Source organism: Xyrauchen texanus, chromosome 37 (assembly GCF_025860055.1).
Source record: "Xyrauchen texanus isolate HMW12.3.18 chromosome 37, RBS_HiC_50CHRs, whole genome shotgun sequence".
NCBI lineage: Eukaryota > Metazoa > Chordata > Actinopteri > Cypriniformes > Catostomidae > Xyrauchen > Xyrauchen texanus.
This window is the reverse complement of record NC_068312.1, coordinates 32944745-32972019: the sequence shown is the minus strand read 5'-3', so window position 1 is coordinate 32972019 and position 27275 is coordinate 32944745. Positions and strand designations below refer to the sequence as shown.

The 27275-nt window shown below is 37.4% G+C and overlaps 1 protein-coding gene across 1 annotated transcript in view; it reads left to right on the top strand.

Moving 5' to 3' along the window:
• Positions 1–2022: 2022 nt before the first annotated feature.
• Positions 2023–27275, top strand: part of LOC127630516 (tight junction protein ZO-2-like) — a 76083-nt gene continuing 50830 nt past the window's right edge. The window contains exon 1 of the mRNA XM_052108097.1: positions 2023–2265. Within this exon, the coding sequence (XP_051964057.1) occupies positions 2212–2265 (54 nt within the window). The 5' untranslated portion in view covers positions 2023–2211. The remainder of the gene's footprint in view (positions 2266–27275) is intronic.

The window sequence follows — 27275 nt, the reverse complement described above, 5'->3', positions numbered from 1 at the left end:
TGGACATGCCAATAATACACCTCATAATGTCACCTTTTTTCCATGAGATTCACAAACTGCCATCTTGTCCATAGTGGTGTGGCTGAAAGCCCAACATCTTATTAAAAACATTAGACATTACAACACAGCACAACAAAAAGGGGAATAAGAGGTTAGAATGATGTGCACAAAAATAGTCTAGAGGTGAAGCTCTGTAGTCTAGTATGTACCGTTTAACAAGACGTACACACAAGACACGTTGGCGTTCAAAAACCGATCTGGAGCACAGTGAAATGGAACAGAACACAATGGAGGGTGGAGATCATCGCACTCTTTCATATCCAAATTTGCTCCAAACTACTTTCTGAAGTTATTAAACGTATTTTAACATCAGTTACGACCATTGAAAATGCATAAACAAAAATTATGTTTTGTTAACATTATACAAGGCTTCTTTCTAACGTCAAGTCTTAAAACTAGTTTTGATATTTCAAACGTAAAGTTGTCAGCCTTTGTTAACTCAGTACAGGAGCTTTAACTCGACAAAACTACACATTCACATATTCTACTTCACATATTTAACAAACAGTCTGCAAATATCTCCTGACAGTCTGCTAACTCTCCGTTCTGTGGGTGGGCTGGGGAAAAAATATCTAGTATTTGTACACAGCCCTGGCTCTATAAATGGGACAAAAACGTTATGTGGGATCCACACAACACTACTCCAGCCAATCAGCAACAGGGTGTGGTTCTTGCACATGCACAGGATGGGGGATGGGGGCAGAGCGAGAGGGAAATTCATTAGAAGAGCGATGGCAAATCTGGCTGATGTGAAATTCTAAACTTCAAGGTGGACAAATGGCTGAGAAACAGACCAAGAGAAAAAGGTCAGATGAATATAAACTAAAAAAGAAGGATTATGATAAGTCGAGGGCAGAGCTTCCAAAGGAGCACTGAAGGGAGGGGTATGTTTGTTTTGGCAGCTGAGCTCCAATATCAGCAGTGTTTCTCAGGAATCGCTGAGTTCACCTTTAAACTGACGTAACAGATGTCAACACATATGTACCAACATAAATAGATAAACAGGTTATGTATATAGTCTGATGCTTAATAAAATGTATCGTTTTCATTATGGATAAACACTACAGCACACACTGCACACATAAAATACCACATAAAATATAACACATAAAATATAACACATAAAATGCCATTTTCAATATTTGTTTTAGAAATAGTACAAATATTTGTTTAATTTAAATTCTTTCTAATTCTTCTCAAATTCTTTGTTTTTTTAAATTGTCTTGGTGTTTGAAAAGACAGTCAGTTAATATATGTTATTACAGTTATTATATCAGTGTGTCCTCCTGTGCATCCTGTAGGATATTGTTTTATTCAGGCAGGAAATAAGCAAGTGTGCTGCAGGATCGATTAAACCTTTTAGAAACGTTTTTCTTTTTTTTAATATAGTTTGCAGTTGTCCTGTAGAAATGCCAAAATCCTGCAGGAAGTGTGCTGGCTCTTCCTGCATGTCTCTGAGGGTTTTTTCAAATCCATTCTAAAACCTGTAGGAATATCCTGCACAGTTTGTCCATGTGTCCTGCAGGATTTCATCATTCTGAAACATCCTGCAGATAAAATGAAAATCCTGCAGGATGCCTGAGTTTTTTTATTTAAATTTTTTGTCAGACTAATGCTTTCCTTAGTGACAATGACACAACCCTGGACAGTAAACATGGTTTTGTGTGTGTTATTCTGTAACTCACAGGGAACAGTTAAATCAATGTTTGCTCTTTGGACGAATCCATTTGAATCGTGGGGGAGTAATCTAAATTTGAGAAACATAGATAAAGGATTATTTTAAGCTAATCGAATATGGCGATTTCATATGATGATATCTTGGACTTGAATGAACATTATTTTGTTTTTTTAGTTAGTAAACATGGATCTTATACACAACAAGCTGCTGAAAACGAGAACATAACACCCCATCTCCGTAGTTGGTACAAGCGTGAAGTCAGTTGGCTTCGGTTGAATGTCGCTCGCAGCAAAAATATTTCCCAGGATCTGCCCTCGCGCATTCAAACACTGATCGCTCCACCAGGAACTATTTCACAATATAGCACTCGCTCTACGCCATGGTGAAGCAAAGAGGCTGAAGACAACGGCAATATCTGAATTATTCACCCTTATTCCATATCTGAAGTATTTTTTGAGCAGAGAGCGATCAAGATGCCCGTGAAAGGTGGAGGAAGAGTTGGGTATCCGAGTAAAAGCGAGAATGTTGTAAGTATTGCTGAGGGGAATGTTATGTACAGTTTCTTCGATGGGTGCGTTAAAATAGTTTTGTTTTGTTTGGAAAATATCCATACACTTTAATATATATACGAAGTTTGGAAATGGTATGTGTTCATTTTTATTTTCAGTGTTAAGGCTGTTAAACAGAGATTGGGTTCAGCCAAGGGCATCGTCACCTGTTGAGTTTTCCTCAGGTTAAACAGTACTGAAGTAGCTTTCTCATGTCAACTTTACTTGAGCAATTCACAGTTTTAACAATTTGTGTATGTTTTTAATGTTGCGAAAATATGTTCCAGACGCCTACGTCAAAATACCCGTTGAAGAGAATTTCTGTAGTGCTTTCACTTTGAAATCTGGTTTGAAATTGTTGACATTGTTTGGTCTGAAAAGTCAGGACTGGAGTTTTGACACTGGCACTTCTTGTGCTGTAGTGAGGATATTGGATGTTTAAATAAGCCAAAATGAGTGACACCACAGGCACAGTTGTTGTTAAATAATTTTCTTTATTTTTATTTTTTACATTTTTTAATTTTCTCCTTAATTTGGAACGCCCAAATCCTCGTGGTGGTTTAATGACATCCGGGTGGCGGAGGACGAATCTTAGTTGCCTCCGCTTCTGAGACCGTCAATCCGCGCATTTTATCACGTGACTTGTTGAGCGCGTTACCTAGGGCATGTGGAGACTTATGCTATTCTATGAGGCATTAACGCACAACTCCCCATGTGCCCCACCAAGAAGGAGAACCATGTTATAGTGACCACCAGAAGGCTAACCCAACATGACCCTTTGGATTCGAACTTGCGACTCCAGGTATGGTAGTCAGCGTCTTTACTTGCTGAGCTGCCCAGGCACCCATTGTTAAATAATTTTCAATGGAAGTGAATGGGGCCAATCCGTAAACATTAAATACCTGCAATTTTAAAATGATAGCAACTAGACGTAAACAATATGCGTTAACATGATTTCAGTGTGATAAAATCACTTACTAAGCTGTTCTGTGTAGAGTTATTTCTAATTTGAAATATTTGTTGCCTTGATGACATAACGCCATAAATCCTGTAATCCCGGTAAGCGACAATTTAATTCATAATTTTTATAGCTCTCATATTAATAGTCTATATGAGTTTTAACAGAAGAATAAATGTATGTATTTTTATAAAATTTTAAGCTTCACATATCAGGCTTTAAACCTTCCAAAAATTGGCCCCTTTCACTTCCATTGTAAGTGCCTCACTGGAACGTGTTTTTATATTTTTGCCCATTTTCCAACACTCAAAAAACCTTTTTGGTTACTCTAGCTGAACTCTTAACAACAGCTAATTAATTCAACACTAGCTGTTAATACTCCTCTTCACACACTTTCTCAATCCTTATTATATATTCAATATTTTATACTTAAAGTTAAGTATTAAAAACTATTAAATAACAATTGGAAGTGTGGGAATTATGTTTGTTTTTTTACAATGTATAATTCCCATGTACTCTGGGCACTTGTTGGCTCATTTTCTGATTTAACTTCTCCATTAAAAAGAAGTAGGCATATAATTTATAAAATTAAAGATTTTAGTTCTGTAAGTTAAATTTATATTCATATACAAAAGTAATTTCAAGGATTTTAACGTAAACCTTTCGTGCGAAATATCACGAGAAATGTAAATTCAGTTGTGTGTTCAAACATTTGACTGGTAGTGTATTTGAACTGCTGAAGTCTGTTTTCAATAATGTCTCACTCTTTGAAGTAGTTGTATGATTTCATATCAACTCAACTACCATCACATCAGAAAATATCTCTTCATTAAACTTTTACTGATACAAAAACAATTCCTCAAGCTCTCTATTAGTGCTGTGACCAGGTTCGAGCTTGGTGTGATTTGCCTACCTAGACAGCGTTTTTGGACATCATCAGTTAAGCTGACACAGAAGGCACCTTTGATGCTCTAGGTAGCTCATTAGATTTGTCTATGTTGCTTCTATTGCCTCATCCGAGTGGATGGTGTTATGGCTTCATTTTGGAGGTGTTGCGTTCACCCCAGTGACCTCCTTATTTTGCCTCTATATTTTCTGTCTGGTTTGGCCCTGTGGGAGAGCAGCTTGGGCTGCAGATTATCAGACCTCATTATTTAGGAGAGAAGAGGCCTGATTCTGATGTTAGGATAAGATGAGCTGTACTGTATATAATCACACACAGATTTATGGCTTCTGAAGAGCCAATCTTCTTATTCTCACTCTTACTGAACTGATTGAAAGTCATTAGTACTTCTGTGAGTGATTATGTAATGTGAGTGAGGTGAAGTACTGTGTGTTATTTTGTCATTGTTAAACTATTTATTCTATCCCAGCTAAATATGCAGAGACAACTTGGTGAGCCATTCGTAGGTTGATTTCCTTGAAAAGTGAAAACACTGGTGTTATCAGAATATTGCTCTGTTTGTTTGAATGTCCCAAACAGCCCAACATGGCAACATTTGGCATGGGGCTGTCTGTATTTTGACTAATGGCAGAAAGGGGGAGTTTATCTGAAGCCAGTTTTAAAACAATTCTAAGTTTTACAATTCTGTTTGTTGATGCAGGTGGCACAGAAATTACACACTTAACTAAAGTTTTTTGAATTTATTGCCATGTTTACCAATACAATAATGCAAAGTGTCCTCATTCATTCATATGTGTACCTAGTGTACCTCCCATACTTTTCAGGTCATTCTTATACCCCTGGTCTGACTTGGGCCTTGTTCAGACTGGCACTAAAAATCGGATATTTTGCATATCCAGATTGTATCCAGAAAAAACACACCTGAAATCTGATTCAAACCACATAGGGAGGTGGTTTAAAATGCAATTGAAATCAGATTTTTTCAGATCCGTCTCAGCCCGGACGCTCTGACTTCTCAATTCGGATTTCAAATGGTCTTTTGCATCACTCTTAATGCGACACACAACGTTGATGTCAAAAATCTGTGACTCCAGCACGGAACATCACAATATGTACCAGTCTCCTCTGTTGCTGAGTTTTTCTTGTGCGATGGAGGAGTTCTGCACCGCGACTGTACAGGGAGCTTATTTGGATCGAGATGATGCACCTCCATTTTTTCCCGCATCTGTTTTGAAAGCATCGTCACGTGGGTACGCCTACGTCATTACTAAAGCAACCCATGCAGATAGGTTGGTTATGTCTGAATGCGCAAATCTAATTTGATCACTTGCCATTAAGGTCTGGACAGTCTGCCTGAAAAGATCTGATTTGAGAAAAAAATCTGATTTGCCTGCAGTCTGAACATAGCCTTGGTGTGTAATTCCTGCACCAAACAGCATTGCAAATCTAATGACCGTTTTCAGTCAGGTTTCATACTCTTCCTCCATCTTCTATTAATTAGAAATGGTAGAGCCAAAGTTCTGTCTACCCAGTCAGGCTGTGCAAACAAATGGTTTACAGTTCTATTTTGGTGTCACTAGTGATGCAGAAGTTACACATTTTACCTTTTAAATATAGTGTAAAGTGTACTAAAGGATAAAATACTTTTATAATAGTTTGAGTGTTTTCAGAATTTGTCATAATACATAATTGTATTGTTTTCATATTTTTACTGTTGATGCAGTAGTCTAGTAAGGCGAGGCGCCTTATGGTCTCCCATAAACAAACACATGGAGCACCATTCTTGAATTAGCCATAATCCACTGGAATGCTTTTAATTCTGTCCAGTTGCCTTTAATCTCCCCTGTGGCTGCTTGGCTTTGGTTTTCTGCTACAATCATACACGTTTTAATTAGTAATCTATGTATTCTGATCGTATTATTTCCTTTGATAATATATGTGCAAATCCTGAATGAGGAAAAACATAACATCCAGTGTATTTATTTATTTATTTATTTATTTTTGTGTGCAGTGTTTTCAAGAGACATAGGAAAAGTTTTCCGGCTGAATTAGCCTGCACATAAATCATCAGTGTGTGCCTTATCACAGCTGGTTTATTACAAATGCTTTGTACCAGGCACAAGGGCATTCGGTTTACATTCCTTTGGCACAGACTGTGCTGCTGTTCTGATTATACTAGTTACACCTGTTTCTCACATTCACTTCTAAAGGATTAAACTATTTCATCAGCTATTATGTGTTAATTTTTGTTTTGATGCTGAAATTGCTATCTCACCTAATGCACTGTGAGAGGTGTGCAGTAAACCTGCACACCTTTTTGCCAGATAGCAGGAGCTACAGTATAAATTGTTTCTACATGAAGATAAGCTAGTATGTGAACATAGATTCTGTAATAAAGGCATTTTGGGGGCTCGTGCAGATCTGGCTTTTAAGAGATGTTGTCAGTTACATGAATTTCTTTGAATTTAATTTGAATATAATATTATATTATATGAAATGCAAATTAATATACAATTTAAATTATACAATTTAATATATTTTTAAAATACATTTGAATTATACTTCCTCAATTACAATTCTGCATTCTCAATTCAAAATTAAATTGACATTTTTAGGCATTCTCTTTTATAACACAGTTAGGGGCCGTTAAGACCAAACATGTTGTTGCGCTTATGGAAAAATTGAAGTTAAGCATTAAATTGAAGAGTTCAGTACAAGTTAAGCATCATTGACCGCTGATTCTTTTATGCTAGACACAACACAACAAATAAAACAGAGTACAGGTGTCTTGAGCTGTGCTTTTAAAAGGTGACATTCTTTGAAACCTGACATGGCTTTTAAATCGTGGCGCTCCTGCGCAAGATACTGGAACAACAAACAGTGAGAAGCAGCGCAACAGTCATAGATGCCAGTCTTGTGCATGTTTGCATAGAAAAACAACTGGAAAACAGAGTAGAAGGACACAAAAATTGACCCTTACATCACGGGTCAGGAACTTTGTCCTGGTTTTTATAAATGTTTTATAAAATTTTATAAAATTCATTTTATTACAATTTTAACCATTTAGAAGTAGTTTTATTTTCTATCTAAATAGAGAATGTTGAGGCCAGATTAACAGTTGTAAATGACATGAAACTATTTTAACCCCTTTGCTGGGTATTTTTGGCCTTCTCCCCTCTTGCCAGGGAGCACTTCCTGTATACTTGTACATTTAACTGTTGTCCAGTTCATGCAAACTGTTTGATCTTAGTAGGATAAACTGTGACGTCAATATCTTCCGACATCAGTATGTATTGTGTGTTCCTGTCTTCTCATCAGTTGCTTGTTAGAAAAAATCTTCTGACATTTCCCAACATAGTTTTTTCCTCTTTGGCAATAAGGAATACGATTTGCCTGATCTGGGAACATACAGGAAGAGGACAGTTTAAAGTTAGCTTCCGCTGGTGCATTGCTTTTTTCATTTTTGTACTGTACCACACCCCAAATATCGCTGACCCTGTGCACAGAGGACAACTTCAGAGGGTATTCACTAGTTTGTATAGTACAGCTGTCCAAACATAATCATCAGTTTGGTTGTGAGGATTCTGGGAACAAATATCTCTTCTCTTCCATCATATTTGACATGAGTCATGTGTTTTTGGTGCTTCAAACATTCTGTTGCTTCATTCCAGGTCAAATTGCCTTTGATTTAAGTTTCATAACCTTGTTGTAGAAAGTTTTCTCCCCCATAAGGGGTTCGTCAGTTTTGGGTGTGAACAGTGTTATGTTTTTAAATAATTAATTTAATAAAATGTATGGTAGTTTCAGTCTGAAGCAGACTATATCGGTTTGTTGTCTGGTTTCTGCAATTAATTGGCAATAAAAAAGTTGCTTCTTTTAGCTGGAGGGCAGATTTGTTTTTGAGAATGGCAATATTGTTGTGTAACAATTTTGATTTCCCCTGAGAGCACATTTCATTAGTGAAGGCTGTTTCTCAGTGAGATTACTTAAAAGAGGGGTGATCGAACATTATGGACATTGGAAGGCAACTATCCAGCAATTATGTACAATGACAAATAATTATTTTCTCCTTTTAATAATTGAAGAACAATTCATTATTTTCTTCGTCATTTAATTGTGTTCTTTGTCAGTGTGACAAAAATACTAGCTAAGCTGTCCTAATTTTATGCTTAATTCAAATGCCAAGGTTATTATTGTATGCTAAAACTAAGATGATAGTATTCATTTAAAAAAATTCAATAACTGAAATAAAATAATTAATGCAAAAGCAAATGAAAACTAAGCAAAACTACCACGATATCCCACCTGCAGATTGTGGTCAACCAATATGATATCCAGAGAGCTGGGTGCCTTATATAATGCTGATATACCATACAATTTAATATAGTAAATAACATATACATTTAACATAAAATAATAATTAAATCGTATTTTGCACTAAATTTACTCAATTTCGCACAAAAAGTACATTTGTAAAAGATAAATAAAGTGTGTTTTAAATGGTTGATAGCATTTGCTTCTGGTTTCTGTTTAGTCATACAATTTTAGTAATTTGTACATAAAAAAATTGTTAATATATTAGGTAGGAGATAAACAATAGTGCACACAGTCGTCTGGCAAACATGGATGGCATGTGAGCATTAGCAATTACATTTTCCCACAAAAGACCAATCAAACCAATTGTCCTGTACATACAGCATGCAATGAATATGATATTTACTTATAGTGTACATGAAGCGCATTTACTTTGAAGTTGCTTTCATGCGTATCCAGCAAGCAGCAATCTCCTGACAGTTTACATGGCCTGGATCACCTGATTTCATTGTCACGGACTGTCTGTCATGCAGCATTTGTAAATTTAGAGGAACTGAGTTTTTATCCTAGCTTATAGATGCTTCAGAGAAGATATTATATGAGCGCTCGAGTGGAAGAAAGCAATGGATTTTCATGAGGTTCGTGTTTCAAATCAAATCAATTCAAATCACTTTATTGTCATACTACCATGTACACAAGTGCAACAGTAGGTGAAATTCTTGTGTGCAGTTCCGAGCAACATAGCAGTCATGACAGTGACGAGACATATACCAATTACAGTAAACAACATACTTGCACAACACAATTTACATATCATGTACACATACTTACACAACACAATAATTATATACAATGTACAGTAAACAATACACACAATATAGAATACACAATATACAATACAATAAGTAAGGAGTATATGTATATATATATATATATATATATATATATATATATATATATGAAGTAGTATATTGAGGAGAATATGTTGACAGTCCAGTGTGAGAATATAGATTAATAAAGTGCAGTGCTTGATGCTGATAGATCAAGTGTTCAACAGTCTGATTGCTTCGGGGAAGAAGCTGTCATGTAGTCGGCTGGTGCGGGTCCTGATGCTGCGATACCGCCTGCCTGATGGTAGCAGTGAGAGCAGCCCATGACTCGTGTGGCTGGAGTCTCTGATGATCCTCCGAGCTTTTTTCACACATCGCCTGGTGTATATGTCCTGGAGGGAGGGAAGCTCACCTCCGATTTACTCTTGTTTAAACAAGGTATCCGCATTTGGGCTGCAACTAACGATTATTTTGATAATTGATTAATCGAATGATTATTAGAACGATTATTTGCCAATTATTGCAAGATTATTCATTAGCTTTTAACCGATTATTCAGCTGGTGCCCCGACTAAAAAGGTTGTATTAAACATGCTTACTAACAATAAAGAGGACAAAATCATCTTTTTAAATTACCTCTAAATGACATTCACTTAATTAAAGGGAAAACATTTTTTATTAAGTTTAATTTAGTTAAGAAATTCAATGCAAAATAACCTATTGTTATCAAGTGTTTTTGTCTTGTTTTCCATTTAACATTGTCTAAAAATCCTTAAAACAAGATACATTTACTTGAAAAGCAACATATAAGATATTTAGACTTGCTTTAAGTGATGTATATTAAATATAATGTTTTTTGTATACAAGTGTACTTTTTCACTTGGCTATACTTCTGCGTAGTACAGTAAAGACAAAATATACTTATATTCAAAATACATTCTTTAAAAGCAAGTCTAAATATCTTATATGCTGCTTCTCAGGTGAATGCATCTTTTTAAAAGGATTTTTAGATATTTTAAAATATTTGTATTTTTAATATTCAACATTCTCAGATAACAATTTTTTCTTCTTCTGCAGTATATTTCCTAAAGTAAATGTACATTGTTTTAAAGGAGTTTTAGATATCTATATTGGAAAACAAGCCAAAACAAAAACAAACCAAAAACTTATTTTGTTGCAGTGTATAATGGGGCGAAGACTCTCTCACCTTTCTGTTCATTTCAATCCATCTTTAACCCCCCAAAAACAAACGTTCTCTTATTAATAAAGCTGCATATTGCAAATTTTCTTTATGTTAAGAAATGCACAGTGACACATATATTATGATTCAATAAGTCACGAGTCATCACGTTAAAATCTATCTGCATTATAGACTCGTGACAGAGTATTCATCAGCTGGGTGCATATACAGTCTCTCCCCCTTAGATCAGGACACTTTGTGCAACTCTTAGAAGAGGTGCTGGACGCACAGAGAAATGCCAGTTGCAGAGTATGTAGTTATTTACATGATCTGCTTCCGTTTTATTTGAACATTAATAAAGCTAAAAAATAACTGCATTAATAATGTAACATCGGGGTGTTTCCTTTAAAGAGCTCCGGCTCTGTTTATTGCACAACGAGAGGGCTTCTGTATTTACTTATTTTGTTTTATTGCATTATAATTCCATCGTGATTTGCGATCTACATCCCCTGATGAGAAATTAACCTATGAATGGCTTATAGTCGTCTTTGCATATTAAGCTGGGATATGAGAAAGTATTTTAGCACAGAAAAAGTTACATACTTTAGCTTTAACATTAAGTGTCTGTCGGAGCTCTGATACGCAGACCATTTAAATGAGACTGTGTTGCACACCTGTATATTTTTTTAATAACAAGATGGCACATAACAAAACAAACTGTGATTCGTTGTTTAAATATCTCAGACATGTAAATGAAGTGCTTTTAATTTAGAAATATGCGCCTTCACATGCAAGCAGGCGATTCTCGGTGCCCTCTTGGAACAAATTGGTCAAATGGGAAAATGTATTGGCCGATGCAGATAATTAAAAAAATCTGAATATCGGCATATTCAAAATATCATATAATATATACACTCACCTAAAGGATTATTAGGAACACCTGTTCAATTTCTCATTAATGCAATTATCTAATCAACCAATCACATGGCAGTTGCTTCAATGCATTTAGGGGTGTGGTCCTGGTCAAGACAATCTCCTGAACTCCAAACTGAATGTCAGAATGGGAAAGAAAGGTGATTTAAGCAATTTTGAGCGTGGCATGGTTGTTGGTGCCAGACGGGCCGGTCTGAGTATTTCACAATCTGCTCAGTTACTGGGATTTTCACGCACAACCATTTCTAGGGTTTACAAAGAATGGTGTGAAAAGGGAAAAACATCCAGTATGCGGCAGTCCTGTGGGCTGAAAATGCCTTGTTGATGCTAGAGGTCAGAGGAGAATGGGCTGACTGATTCAAGCTGATAGAAGAGCAACTTTGCCTGAAATAACCACTCGTTACAACCGAGGTATGCAGCAAAGCATTTGTGAAGCCACAACACGCACAACCTTGAGGCTGATGGGCTACAACAGCAGAAGACCCCACCGGGTACCACTCATCTCCACTACAAATAGGAAAAAGAGGCTACAATTTGCAAGAGCTCACCAAAATTGGACAGTTGAAGACTGGAAAAATGTTGCCTGGTCTGATGAGTCTCGATTTCTGTTGAGACATTCAGATGGTATAGTCAGAATTTGGCGTAAACAGAATGAGCTTACCACTGGTGGTGGTGGTGTAATGGTGTGGGGGATGTTTTCTTGGCACACTTTAGGCCCCTTAGTGCCAATTGGGCATCGTTTAAATGCCACAGCCTTCCTGAGCATTGTTTCTGACCATGTCCATCCCTTTATGGCCACCATCTACCCATCCTCTGATGGCTACTTCCAGCAGGATAATGCACCATGTCACAAAGCTGGAATCATTTCAAATTGGTTTCTTGAACATGACAATGAGTTCACTGTACTAAAATGGCCCCCACAGTCACCAGATCTCAACCCAATAGAGCATCTTTGGGATGTGGTGGAACGGGAGCTTCGTGCATCCCACAAATCTCCATCAACTGCAAGATGCTATCCTATCAATATGGGCCAACATTTCTAAAGAATGCTTTCAGCACCTTGTTGAATCAATGCCATGTAGAATTAAGGCAGTTCTGAAGGCGAAAGGGGGTCAAACACAGTATTAGTATGGTGTTCCTAATAATCCTTTAGGTGAGTGTATATATATGATATATTGAAACTAAAACCTATTTGGCACTTGTTTGAACAGCTGGCTGAATATCATCATATTACATATCAAATTCATGCAGCCAGCACTATTAAACATGGCATCTGAACTTATTTTGATAGATTAAAAATAAATTATTTCCTCCTCAATTCAACATACTGGAGGCTTTGTAATTGTCTTTTTAAAAAAATAAATAAAATGCAGTTATTTACCAATGAGAGTGAGTCAGAGATGTGACCCTCAGATGGCAGGAAGAGGGTGAGGAGTGAGGCATAAGAGAATGTGGGATGGGGGGTGAATAAAAGAGTTGTTTACCAGTGCATCAAGATGCTCTCAGTGAAAGCCACGCATTGTTCCTCCATAAACGCTCTCTGAAACAATGAAGCTCTCATAGTGGAGAGACCCTCAGGAGTTTGAGAACTGGAAATGTATTCTGCTTGTATGTATGTTATAAATAATATGAAGATCTCCACTTGTGTGGGAAGGAACATTGTTAATTGATCTTCCTCCTGGTGCTTTTGTATATGGCTGTGGAATACAGCGTTAATTCAAACTTTAAGCATAAGACATTGTTCATTTAATTGTTATTTGACCTTGTTTAGCCTAATAGCTGTTTTTGGTAGTTTAGGGTGGGTAAAAATAAAGATATTCATATACGTCGCAATGTTTATTTGAACAATACTGATATTGATTCTTAAATCCCAAGATCAATGTTAGTAAAGCACTCACATATACAACTAAATTGATTGCTATGTGATCAAAAATGTCACTTGATGATGAATATCCAGATTTCGTTCACTAGGGAAAATGTTCAGTACTGAGATCCTTTCACTGCGTGTTGAGAAAAAAAGTTTGGTTTAACTGGTTAAGTGTAATATTTGTCCAAAGAAGAGAACCCCACAATCCATGTGTCATTAAATAATGTCTCTTTTTTTTTTTTTAATCCTTTTTTTGTTCTTTTAAGTTAGAAAAAACAACAATGTTGGCATGCTCTCTACCAGTCTTTCACATTGCTGTTGGGTGATTTATGCCACTCCTGGCACAAAAATTCAGGCAGCTCGGCTTTGATGGCTTGTGGCCATCCATCTTACTCTTGATCACATTCCAGAGGCTTTCGATGGGGTTCAAGTCTGGAGATTGGGCTGCCCATAACAGGGTCTGGATCCAGTGTTCCTCCATCCACACCTCGATTGACCTGGCTGTGTGACATGGAGCATTGTCCTGCTGGAAAAAACTATCCTCAGAGGTGGGGAACATTGTCAGAGAAGAAGGAAGCAAGTTTTCTTCAAGGATAACTTGGCTTGATTCATGCATCCTTCACAAAGACAAATTGCCCGATTCCAGCCTTGATGAACCATGCCCAGATCATCACTGTTCCTTCACCTGGGCATCTAATGGTTAGACGGAGACCTGGAGAGGCCTTCAAGCCACAGTGTCTTGCACCCACTGTGGAGGATTGGTGATGATCTGGGGTGCTTTGTTTAAAAATGAATACAAACTTGTTTTCTTTGCATTATTTTTGTCTGAAAACACTGCATAGTTGTCATTTTCAGCAAAGAAATGCTCTAAATGACAATATTCATTTTACTCAAACACTTACCTATAAATAGTAAATCCAGAGAAACTGATCATTTTGCAGTGGTCTCTTAATTTTTTCCAGAGCTATATATATATATATATATATATATATATATATATATATATATATATATATATATACACACATACATACATACATACATACATACATACATACATACATTCTGTGTATGTGTATAAATATTTAAATGTAATCTTTTTCTGCATTGAAAATATTTGGGCAGCCACAGGCCGAAACAAAATTAATGATATTCATCTGCTGTTCGGCACTTTATATGCACTAAACATGCTTCTCATCTAAGATTTGCATTTGTGCAGTGTGACTAAATCCTGGTGAGACATACATCACCGAACCACTCGTGCAAGGAATCCACTCTGCTGGATTACATTGACAAGTGGCAAAATAAAGGTTTTTCAAAAACACATCCCCCTAAAATGTATCACGATTAGACAGAAGAAACAGTAACTGGTATTTTGTTAAAAACTTTGTAGAAGTTGTTTTTATTATAACTGTGGCAGTTGTTGTTCAAGTTTCTAAATGTGTTTAGGCTACTTATAATTTTCAGCTAAATAATCATACAGTTTATAAGTAAAATAAAATAATAAAGAAAAAATTCAGCTAGACTAGTTCCATTCATTCCATTCCAACATTCTGAATATTCCTATGAAAAGAACACTAACTTGGGACTCTTGGTTTCCTACTCCATGACAGATACTGTTTTCCTTTCATCGGGCTCTTTAGAACTCGTCTATTTATCTAATTTATCTTTAGGAATATCTGAAGGCAAACAAGGCTGGTTTGTTTCCTAATATCAAACATCATTCAAACAGGACATGTATGCAGGAGGAAAACTTTGTCCATAATTTGTTGACATGTCTTGGATTTCCAGACTTTAAACACAATTAGCTACTTTTAGTGCGTGGATGATCATATACGTCAGTCACCATCGAAGGCCATTTTTGACACAGGAAAAACCCTGAATACCCAGCCCTAGCTTTATCTACTTTTACATCTTTACTGTCCCTAAACTCACTTCAGTATTAGGAACATGAAATTGCTTTGGTGCTCATACTTTTTACAAACCTTTTCAAATATAAATATGGAAATATAAAGTTTTGTGACCAGTCAGCACTTTAGCAGAGAGCAAATATCACCAGAATAATGCATACCACAAGATATGAAAAGTCAATAACATTCTTTTGCTTTTAAAAATGGCTGTGCCTTTCCCAACCCCACCCTCCATCCATGCTGGCTTGCGGCCTTGAGGCATTAGACATGCTTTGGTTTTAAGGTGACTTTTATTTAGTGACAGCTCTAGAATTCCAAGTGGGTGTTTATTCAATCATTTGGAAATATCTAGATATCTTTTGAATGCCCTGTCCCTAAAGAAAACTCAGTGCTGAGCTGTGTCGTAGCCTGGAAGGGGGCTTGTCTACTGCTAGTAAGAGACTCTCTTGTCTTTTTCATATTACCTTTCAGCTCACTGCGGAGAGCTCTGACCTGATTGGCTGGAGCCATGGAGTATAGGTAGAACCCTGTGTTCTTATTTGTCCCTGTGCAGCTCTGTTTTTTTTCTATGCAAAGCATTGTGGGAAGAACACAGGTGTAATTTGCTACCTTCTTATCCTTCATCTTGTGCATGTTGTTGTTTTTGTTTTAATGGGATTACTCTGCAAATGAAAAGAATGTGGAGAGTCGACCAGCACAGCTCGTTTCAACTGCTCGACTTGAGAAACGTTACACAGGATGGCTGTTAGGTTTCTGCATCAGGTAACCCCTCCAGGGCTTGTAATGTCTATAAGGTGTGCAATTGATACCTAAAAGAAAACCATATGCTGGGTGATTGGAGCGCTGGCCTGTCCGGTGCTGTATGGAAGGTGTTTTCATTGCTGGATTTTTACCTGAAAGGAAGCATGTCCACCTGGGATGTACAATGCTGCGCAGTTGTTGAAACAGAGGGCAGTATGTGTGACTCCTATTACAACTGAATAAACATATAGGGATGTATCAGGGGTGGACTGCATGACCAAAATCTTATATTACAGTTATTAAATAATGAATTGTCACAAATTCTAACACTTAGAAAAACACTGTCTTACTGTTTATAAAGTGCTGAAACTTTCCTTGGTGAAAACCTGACCAAGGAAATCCAACCTGAAATCATGTTTAATGGCATAAAAGTCACATGAAGTCAACCTGAACTTCTCCAGAAAGCAGCGCTATGATTGAAACAATGCAGGTGTTTTGTGTTATGTTTTTATTATATGAAAGTTATTTTTTCATATATTCATATATACTAAGGGATAGTTCACCCAAAAATTATAATTTTATTTTTTACTCACCCTCATGCCATCCCAGATGTGTATGACATTCTTTGTTCTGCAGAACACAAATTAAGGTTTTTAGAAGAGTATCTAAGCTCTGTAGGTCCATACATTGCAAGTGAATGGTGATCAGAACTTTCTAGCTCCAAAAATAAAGGAAACATAAAAGTAATCCATATGACTGCAGTGGTTAAATCCATGTTTTCAGAAGTGATAAGACAGGTGTAGGTGATACACCTTGAACTCAATTTTCCAAATACAATTGAACTCAATTTCCACTTTTTTACTTTTTTACATTTGAAAGTCACATGTGGTGCCTGTTTAGTTTCACTTTCACATCTGAATAGATATAGAGTAATTATGTAATTTTTGGAGCTACAAAGGTCTGATCACCATTCATTTGCATTGTATGGAATTACAGAGCTTAGATATTCTTTTAAAAATCTTAGTTTGTGTTCTGCAGTAGAAAGTCGTACACATCTGGGTTGGCATGAGGGTGAGTAAATGATGAGAGAATTTTAATTTTTGGGTAAACTATCCCTTTAACATGGTGTCTAAAAATGTGATGATCCTCTGTGAGATGCTGAAAGAAAAAACTGCATGATTCAGAGCAACAGTCAAAGACGTCCGTCCAGCGTGTATTAACGGTATTTAGAAAAATAGTGCAGACGCACAGAAAACCATGTTTGAACAGGCCCTAATTCGCCCTATACTTGAAAAACCTTACCCAAAACCTGACGGTTTGTCCGAATTTGTCAGATTGAAGATCTCGTATTCCACATGTAGAATAACCGAATAGTGATTTTGGGATTCTTATTGTGGCGCGTCGAGTGGTTAACCGAATGAAGATTATCCGTGCACATCCATACTGGTGAAGGGTGAGGGTCAAAATCCCTTGTCTCTTCAGATATATCAATACATATATATATATATATATATATCCTTTTATATCAATATCTATCTGTATTCTGTTGCTTAACATCTTTAATAAAGTGATGAATTAACTATATGCATGATCACATAATCAATTCTATTTTCTTATGCATAACTGAAATATACTTTGAATCATATGTGTGTTGAATGCTAACTAGTCTCTTTTAGGAACATTCCAGAGACTTTCTCTCTGTCCTGCACGTAGGCTGAAGGTCTTTTGGGGATAAGCTTATCTGTGAGGCTCCAGTATCTTCGGGGGGCAGGGAGAATGCGTTAAACATAGGTTCAAGATGTATTCTGTGTTTGATTGTTACCTTTCCATGACTAATTATATGGTTTAAAGTCCTATGTAATAATACCTGAATAGTAGAAGTGTGATTTTCTCTTATTACTTCTTTAGGGAAGAAATGTATGTTATTTCTACCCCTCTCCTCTGCCCGAGGAGTGAATATTTTATCTCTCTGTTTTGGTTTAAATGGCCTGATAACGTGGTGCTCTGGCTCTCTTGTGCCCAGAGAAGAACTGTCGTTCGTCAGTGTTTTGTGTGTGCGTTTGAATTTCTACCCAGGTTTTGAACCCAGGGATGCACACCAGGCCGACTCGAAGACGCCCCGCGACCATCTGCGAGGTCACTTCAGATGTAAATCTCGGGCTCGGACGACAAGTGCGCTGATTAATGATATAGCTGTCTATATGTTGTGACTTTATGGTCTTTTAGCCAATCAGGAGTAAAATAATGGAATGTACGTCCTTGCAAATGGTATAATTGATGTAAGATTTTGTGTAAGGTACGAGTTGGCTTTCGTTCTCCTCGTGAGACTTTGCCACTGGCTCTACCAATTTCACTGCAGTATAGTAAATTGGTGATTCTTTATTTGAACTTCTCGACTCCTGGACTTCTTTCTCCATATCTGGTCTGGGTCAAAACTGTTGTACCCCTAACACTGGAAATACTCTCTTCCTGTCATCCTGTGACATGCATATTGCACACTCATGCAAACAAACAAAAATACAAATTTACAATCATTTTTTTGGACAAAATGTACTTTACAAAATCAATTAAATTGCATAATTCTGTCCATCCATCAATCTTCATTAATTTGTTTTGCTTACTTATCTAAGCTTTCTGACTGAATAAAAGCTAACTAAATTCTAGGACTATTGGCAACCATGTTGCTTATGGTAGTGGGTACAGTTGAAACACAGTGTTACATCTGTCCATCCCTGATCCCCTTGCATGTTTGCCTGATTTTCTCTGTGACCTTACATCCTAGAATGTCCCAAAATACATTTAATTAAAAGTAGACAAATCAATACAAGCAATGATTACTTTCATGGTCACTCAGGAATAATGATTTATTCACAGTAAAAAGAGTAATAAAATTAAAAAATTAACTGAAAACTGAAAAAAAAAAAAATTCAAACTTGAATTACAAGGGAAATATTTACAGTGTTGAAAATATTTTAATAAAAATATTTGTAAATAAAACTGTACTCTACCACTACTCTCAGTTCCATTTAACACATTTTACTATGCTGAAATCCAATCCTTTACCCTGACTCAGAAATGTTAGTTTTGGCCCTTTACATCTGTGCAAGTAAAGCAAACAGAGATACCCAACACGCTTGCGATAGGTGTATGGCCCAGTTTCAAGTCTTCTCTGTAACACTTCTACTCAGATACTTGTGGGCTCTTTAGCCTAAACCAGATGAGCTACATTAGGCCACAACTGATATACCGCGAATGATACACTGATATACCGTGCATCTGCCTGTGCTGATTTACATTTTACCCACTTTGTATGTTCTTTTTCAATGACTGCCTCTCTCTCCATTAACATGTTCCTAACTGCATAGTAGGCAATTATTGGGTGAAGTGGCATTGCTATTCTCAGATACTAAGTCTGTGTATGTGTTTAGCATTTCAACATACAATGCCAGAAACCCGTTTATCGTATCGTTTACATCACATAGCTGTAGTGTAGTTAGGCTAAGTGAGGTGTCATCCCTTTGGTAATGACATGAAAGCTGGGATAATGTAATATTATTTACATTATATGTAATATTGAACTAGGGCTGAAACGATTAGAAGACATCGCCAACGTCGACAATAAGAAATTGTTGACACAAATTTTCGTTGTTGAATAGTCATCTGATTTCATTTAACACAACTTGAGATCTTTTGAAATGCTAATGATGACATGGGAGAGCAGCACTTCAGAAACTCCAAACATTCCACCAGATTAAGGTGATGTAGATCGCAGAGTATTATAATACAAAAATGCAAAATAATTAAATACAGAAGCAATGTCTATAAAGCAGAGCCGTACCTGGTGTTCCGCTTGAGCAAAACTTGACAGCTCAGCGAGTATTGACGCTGATTACCACCCCTGGAGTCACGAGTTCTAATCCAGGGTGTGCTTAGTGACTCCGGCCAGGTCTCCTAAGCAATCAAATTGGCCCGGTTGCTAGGGAGGGTAGAATCACATGGGGTAACCTCCTCGTGGTCGCGATTGGGGGTTCTTGCTCTCAATGGGATGCATGGTAAGTTGTGCGTGTATCGCAGAGTGTAGCATGAGCCTCCACATGCTGTGAGTCACCGTGGTGTCATGCACAGCGAGCCACATTATAAAATGCATGGATTGTCTATCTCAGAAGGGGAGGCAACTGAGACTTGTCCTCCGTCAACCGGATTGAGGTGAGTAACTGCACCACCACGAGGACCTAAGAGTAGTGGGAATTGGGCATTCCAAATTGGGAGAAAAGGGGATAAAAAAAAATAAGAAAAAAAAATAGAAGTTTTAGCTCTCAATTCAAATATTGTGACGCAATTGATGTCAATGACATTTGGTCATGGTGGCAGTGATGTAAATTACAATAGTTTTGTAGTCCATACGGCTTTTGTATTCCATTTAAAATCTCTGGCAGAGGGGTTTATTTTTTATTGTTTTGGAACAACATTAAGGTCAGTAAATGATAACAGAATATTAATTTTTGGGTGAACTATCCCTTTAACGACAGCCCTTGCTGCATGAATCTGTCTTGAGAAATACAGTGTGATATACAGCCCAGAGTCCGGTCCATCCACATCTCTAAATAAAGATTTAGCTCACACTGGGTATCAAATCTGCAATACTCTTTAAATCTTTCAATTTAGAAGTGGTTGAGTCAGTTGCTGTTTAAGCCTCATAATTTGATGTTATAGGGTTGGGCATCATTTATCTTTGCTCAGTAGGTTGTAATGGAGGAATTGTGTAGTCTGCTTACTGAAACAGCACGATTTGTTTCTCTTTGAAGATGCAACGGCACTTTTAATAATAACAGAACATGGTCATCTGATTTAGGACGCAGGATGTGGACTTGGGTAGTGTGCTTGTTTTCTGTGCTTTGATCTTGATTTATTGTTTAATGGAACTGCCAACTTGGATTTGGAGTGTCTGAAGTGTCTTTTAAGAATATGCCAAAAGTAGTAGGCCTATTTTTGTATCTATTTTTTAAGCTTTACTGCAACGTTTTAAAATTTAGAATGCTGACACTTAAATGCCTGAAGATGTTGCATACTGCCTTACGTTTGCACTTGAGAATGCATGACTTTTTAATTTGTGGCGAATATGTTGAATATTTTAGAGTCATAAGAGACAACTTTTAATAAGGCATGAATGTGGAGGTGGTGTGTACTGTAGCTTTAGGGTGCTGGTTTCAGAGAAAACACAACAGATTACAATCAATGGGGATTCACTTCATGTATACCAATCCACCCCATAATCATGACATTTTCAGTAAATTTTTGGGCTATCTGCTACGCCAAGGCTTGAGACAACATAATTTTATTAAAGGGATGGTTCACCCAAAAATGAAAATTACACCATCAGTTACTCACTATAATTACAATTGTTGTTCTTAATCCATTTAACTTCGAACACATAAGGAGAAAGGCAGAGTGTTAACCATAGTCATCACCATTCACTTTTTGCCTAAAATCTGTGTTCCAAAGAAGAAAGACGTACATGGAAAATTATATTCCAATAAAGTGAGGGTAGAGTCACACAGGGTGACCTCCTCATGATCGCTATAATGTGGTTCGCTCTCGGTGGGGCGCGTATTGAATTGTGCGTGGATGCTGCGGTGGATGCATGAAGCCTCCACATGCTCTATATCTCTGCGGTAAGGCGCTCAAAAAGCCACGTGATTAGATGCGCAGGTTGACGGTCTCAGATGCAGAGGCAGCTGAAATTTGTTTTTGGATTGAGGCGAGTCACTACGCCACCACGAGGACTTGGAGCACATTGGGAATTGGGCATTCCAAATTGGGGGGAAAAAATTATTAAAAAGATTTATGTCTTACCTGTCCAAGAAAAAAGAAGCAACATTGGCATCACTACTCATGTTTTTCTCCGTCATCAAATCTTTCCACCTTGTGTGCCGTACTGATGTTTACTCTAGTTTTTTGCCTTTGCCGGACTTTGTCTTCTTCAGACTTTTTAGCTTCTTCGGCTGTACAGCTACTGAATCTCCTGTTGTCTCTGCTTCTAAAGCACGATAATTAGTATGTTCCATTGTATTCTTTTTGCTCTTTGCATCACCAAACAACACTGTGCTAAGCATAGCCAAACATATCTACATACGACAGCCAATGAACATGAGGATTTTCTTCTCGAGGTTTAGTGAAACACTGCAGACCATGTCATTTCAACATGGCGAAACACATTGAAGGGGTGACCCGCACCATGTGTAACACTTTTAATAGAATCCTATTATGAGTAGATTCTTCATTTTATATGAGTGTATACCATTCAGATCACTCTTCGTAAAAACATAATTAATTTGTTAATGTGTAAAACGTTTTAAATTAGCCCCAAATTACTGAATGCATGCACCTTTAAATGCATTCATATGTCACACTGTACCATAGTTGTTTGTATTTATTTTGAATGCTCATTCATTTTAGGCTGCTAAAATTGGATGTTTCTATTATTTACAGGAACACGTGCAGAAATTTGTGAATTTTTTTTATTGCAGGACAAACCATACGGGGAGTGACAATGAATTTCAAGGAGACACTTAATTATGTGCTAAATAGTCCACTCACAGCACTAGCTGAACCACTCTGAATTCACAGAGGAATGCTGGTTGTTTCTCTGAGGTTGTTAGAAATACCAAAACAGGTAGAGGACAGTCCAGCTGCATGTGAAGTGTGTATGTGGTTTTTTATGAGTGTGTATGCTTGCACAGAATTATTTTATGCTTAATTGCATTGTAGAAATTTGAAGGGCATTTGTATCCATTTACACCGTCCGTTAATGCTGTATAGACCCTAAGCATCTTTGATACTTTAATAAAGTAGTTCTTATCTCACAGTATATCAGAAACAGTAGGTTGACTTTTCTTTAGCCAAAATAGGTCTGTACTTACAGAAACCTGAATCACTGCCCCAGGTGGCCAAAGCGGGAAGTGTTGTTGGGTGTATGGTCACGTGTGAGCTCCATATTCCGGGTGTAACGTCCAAGCGAGCTGTGAATTGAGTTGTTTTCAGCTGTAGAGGATGTAATACAGTGAAGAGGAATAAAACTGAACCCCCCCCCAAACCTAAACATAACTATCCGTGGATTAAAAAGGCAATGTTAGTGGGGAAAATGCAACCTCTGAATCACGCTCGTTACTGATTATGCGGAACAGTTACTTGCTGGTTTTAACACCGGATCCGAACCATTGTGCTGATGCAACGTGCTTATGCTTATGCAAAAATATCTGATAGGATATGACACTTAACAGTGAGTCTGCATAATGTGGCCAATCTTAGGGTACTGGAACACTTGGACACAACATGCCAAACTTCCCATGTCATCATGTTGATCTGATTCAATTGACTAAGAGACAGGCCTATTTGAGCCTGCATCACCTGCATCATCACCACAGATCAGCGCGTCTGGGGTATGTGCGCTCACTGCTATAGGTGTTTGTACATGAGATTGATTGTGAACTGAACTCAAAAGTCAACATGAATTCAAAATGGACCCCTTTTGCAACATTAATGACATCTTATTTTGCATAAATCAGATTTATTATTATTTAAGGTTAAAACATATATCTATATTTATTTTTTCTCATAATTTGATTTGTAATATTTTACCAAAATGTAATTCTCACAATCCGATTAATTCCCAATGGATAAAATCAAGTCCTGAACTAAATTCTTTCTATTTTACTCTAAAATGTTTTGGATACAGAAGTAAATGGGCTTGAACAGTGTTTCACGTTGGCTTAAATATGTTTTAACAGAAATCCAGTACTGTCTTCTTTTGGCAGTCTTTTACTCTTTTACTCTACACTTCCATGTTTTTAGGAGCACTAAAAAAACAACATGGAGGCTATTATGTTTTTCGTAGAGCAGCCAGTGATTACTTACTGCTATAATTTGATTTATGTGTATTATGCGGAACATGGAAACTGTATTGCAATGTTCTTTATTTATTTATTATGTTCAGGCTATTAATACCTGTGTGCAATTTCTTGAAAAAGTATTATTTTTCAAAATTGAAATCAATTATACTAGCAACAGACTTGGCCACAATGCTCAACCACTGCAAAAGCACATGCGCAATAGAAAATTAAATTCAACAATTTAGCCGCAACATGAGTAGACCTTAATAGCTGCTGTAATTGACACTTTTCTGTAATTGTAATCTCGATTGTTTATTTGATTATTTATTTGATTAATTGATTATCCCTATCCTCAAGTTTTTTTCAAGTAGTCATTGCTTCAAGTTTAAATAATAAATATTTAGGTAAACATCTTTAATAAAGCACATACCCCCCCCCCAAAAAAACAGATTGTGTTAATGCCTCACCAAGATGTCCATTTGACCGAGCATATGCACAACTGTATTACCGTAAGAGTACGAAATTTAGTGTCTTCTAGGTAAGGTCAAAGGTAGATCCTGTGTTTTATTGTGTGTGTGTGTGTGTGTGTGTGTGTGTGTGTGTGTGTGTGTGTGTGTGTGTGTGTGTGTGTGTGTGTGTGTGTGTGTGTGTGTGTGGCTGAATTTGGGTGGTTTACAAGGACATATTTTAGGTTACAAACTGATAATTACAAGGGTATTATGATATAAAGTGGTTTGCGGATATTTGTAGTGTCCCCATAATTCAAATAGCTTAATAAGCATACTAAACTATGTTTTTTTTTTTTTTATTTAAAAGTGCAGAAAGTATTTCGTGAGGGTTAGGGGTTAGAATCTATCGTTTGTATAGTTTAAAAATCATTATGTCTATGGAGAGTCCTCATAAGGATAACCGCACCAACGTGTGTGTGCGAGTGTGTGCGAGTGTGTGCGTGTGCGCGCGAGTGTGCGCGCGTGTGTGCGTGTGAACATTGCCTGTCAGCCTGCCGGGTGGATCAGAAGGTCATCACCCACTTATAGCGTAAAGGTACTTGATAAAGACTTTAGGGGCCCTGTGCTAGTATTGCTTACCACACTGTAATGGCAGGCGAGTGTTAGTGAGCATAAACCCCTCTAATCTTCTTTTCACTGCTAACAGAGAAAGAGTCGTGAGCCTTCTGTGCCTGGTTCATGGCCCTTGATCTTTTGTCGTCTTACCAGGAATTTCAAGCACACTCAGTTTATGTCGACAACATTATGTTAACAACCCCGACTGTAGAAGTTTTTTTCTCTGGGTTCGAGTAACATCAACCTTACATCATCATAATCATTATCATCATTATCTCATTAATAGGATGCTAGGAATAAGATTAGATCAGAAGGCATTTCCGCTGTTTCCCAATTTAGTGTTAATTCAGTTGTAACTAAGGAAGTAATCAATCTCTTGGCTCATCTTATTGGCTGAAATATAGCGTGGTGTAAGGAAGAGTTATCAAACCCTGGTTTCTAGACTGGGGTCATAACAAATTTCTAGAGGACTCTAATAAACAAGACATTTAGATTGAAGGCATAAAATAGATCACATTCGCTAAGAATGCAGATGCTATTGGGTGCTAGCTTGCTAAAGCTTTAAAAAAATTTTTTGCAAAGTTGTCTCAGTAATGCACAATGTTGAAATATTAAAGTGCACACCATTGTCCTGCAGATCACTGCAGTCTCCAGGGAACTGTAAGTGAACGTGTGTGTGTGCATACACATTTATTATATATACTCCATGTATACACACATAAATGTGTAGATATTGATCTCTTGGTATGTGTGTAAATGTAGGCCAGTTCTGTATTAGGATTACATAAGTAGAGGAGCTGGCAGAGCTGAAGAGAGAGAGAGAGTGCAGACATGAAAACAGTGCTGTGCCGAAAGTGGGCACGCGCTGTGCAGTCATTCAGGACTCGCCGTAGCTTCGTGAGTCTTATTTATAGTCCCTCTCTCTCTCCGGGTTCCTAATCTTCTCCACCACAGAGCTTAATTAGATTGGAGGTCGGTTGGCCATGGGGAGAGATGAGTGTGAACTGGCTCCCCTTTGGTTGCTGTGTCTGCCTGCAGAGAGCCCAGAGATGGAGGCAGCGTGGAGGGGCACGATTCGAGGTGCGGGGGGAGACCGAGGAGCTGAGGAACAGCTTCATCATCCTCTTCTCACCCAGCCGTGCGTCATGCCTGCTCAATCTGCTGGTGGGGACGAAAAAGGGTGCTCCCGAGGCTTGATCCTCCGGGGATAAACTCTTTCTTCAGCTGCAGCCTTAGAGAGAAGATTGTCTTTTCTGCCTCCTTTGTAGACACCACTGTAGAGATCTCATGGCTTGATTTGTATGGAGTTGGTTTGTATTTGCGTTAGTGGGCGTGATTTGTGTGCAAAGTTTTGTGGTGATTATTGTGTTTTGTTCGTTAGCGAGGTTATGTGCTTAATGTGCTTTGGTTTTGTGGCTTGTTCATGCTTGTGGAAAGTTTGGGATTTTTTTGTATTTTACAAGCATTTATCATCAATTTTCTCACAATTTGTTGTTATGAAATTCATAAACTAATAACTTTTGAAAATAGCTTAATGGTTGTTCAGTTGCAAAATAACACGTAATACTGCTTGATGTATGTGGGAAATAATGAGACCGTAATGCAGGTGCAGGTGTGTGTGCGTGCTGTGGACTTCAGTTTCTCCTGTCGCATAGCGTAGCTTTTGCTTGCAGCCACTGCACTGCCTCTGTTGATCCATCTGCTGTACTGTTTAAGCAATCTCTCTCTGGGATTCTTATAACCAGGATTGGCAGAAGGGAGCAGGTGTTTTCGTTTCTTTATCTCTCGTGAGGTGTACTTTTAGTGTGACTGTCAAAACGTGTGTGTGTGTGTGTGTGTGTGTGTGTGTGTGTGTGCGCGCGCGTGCGCGCACGTGGGTGCGTGTTTGCAATTAGTACAATTTTGGATATTCACAATATATTCACTGATTTTGCTGGCAATATAAAACAAACATTGTGAAGATCATAATGATTTACATTTTAAATCTGCAATGTTAGTATTTCAATATTAAAATGTTGATTAAATATTAATGAATCAATGTTAATAGGCTGAAAAATATCAAGAACTTATAATGTGAAAATTAACGTTACACTTTTTGAAGCACAATCTTTGAATTTGAAGTTGTTGCATACACTGGCGGCCAAAAGTTTGGAATAATGTACAGATTTAGCTCCTATGGAAAGAAATTTTTATTTTTATTCACATTTAACTGATCACAGTGTATAGTCAGGACATTAATAACATGAAAATTACAATTGGAATTTAATCTTTTTCTTAAACTACTTCTAAGAGTTCTCATAAAAAAATCCTCCAAGTGCAGCAATGACAGCTTTGCAGATCTTTGACATTCTAACTGCCAGTTTGTCCAGATAATCAGGTGACATTTCACCCCACACTTCC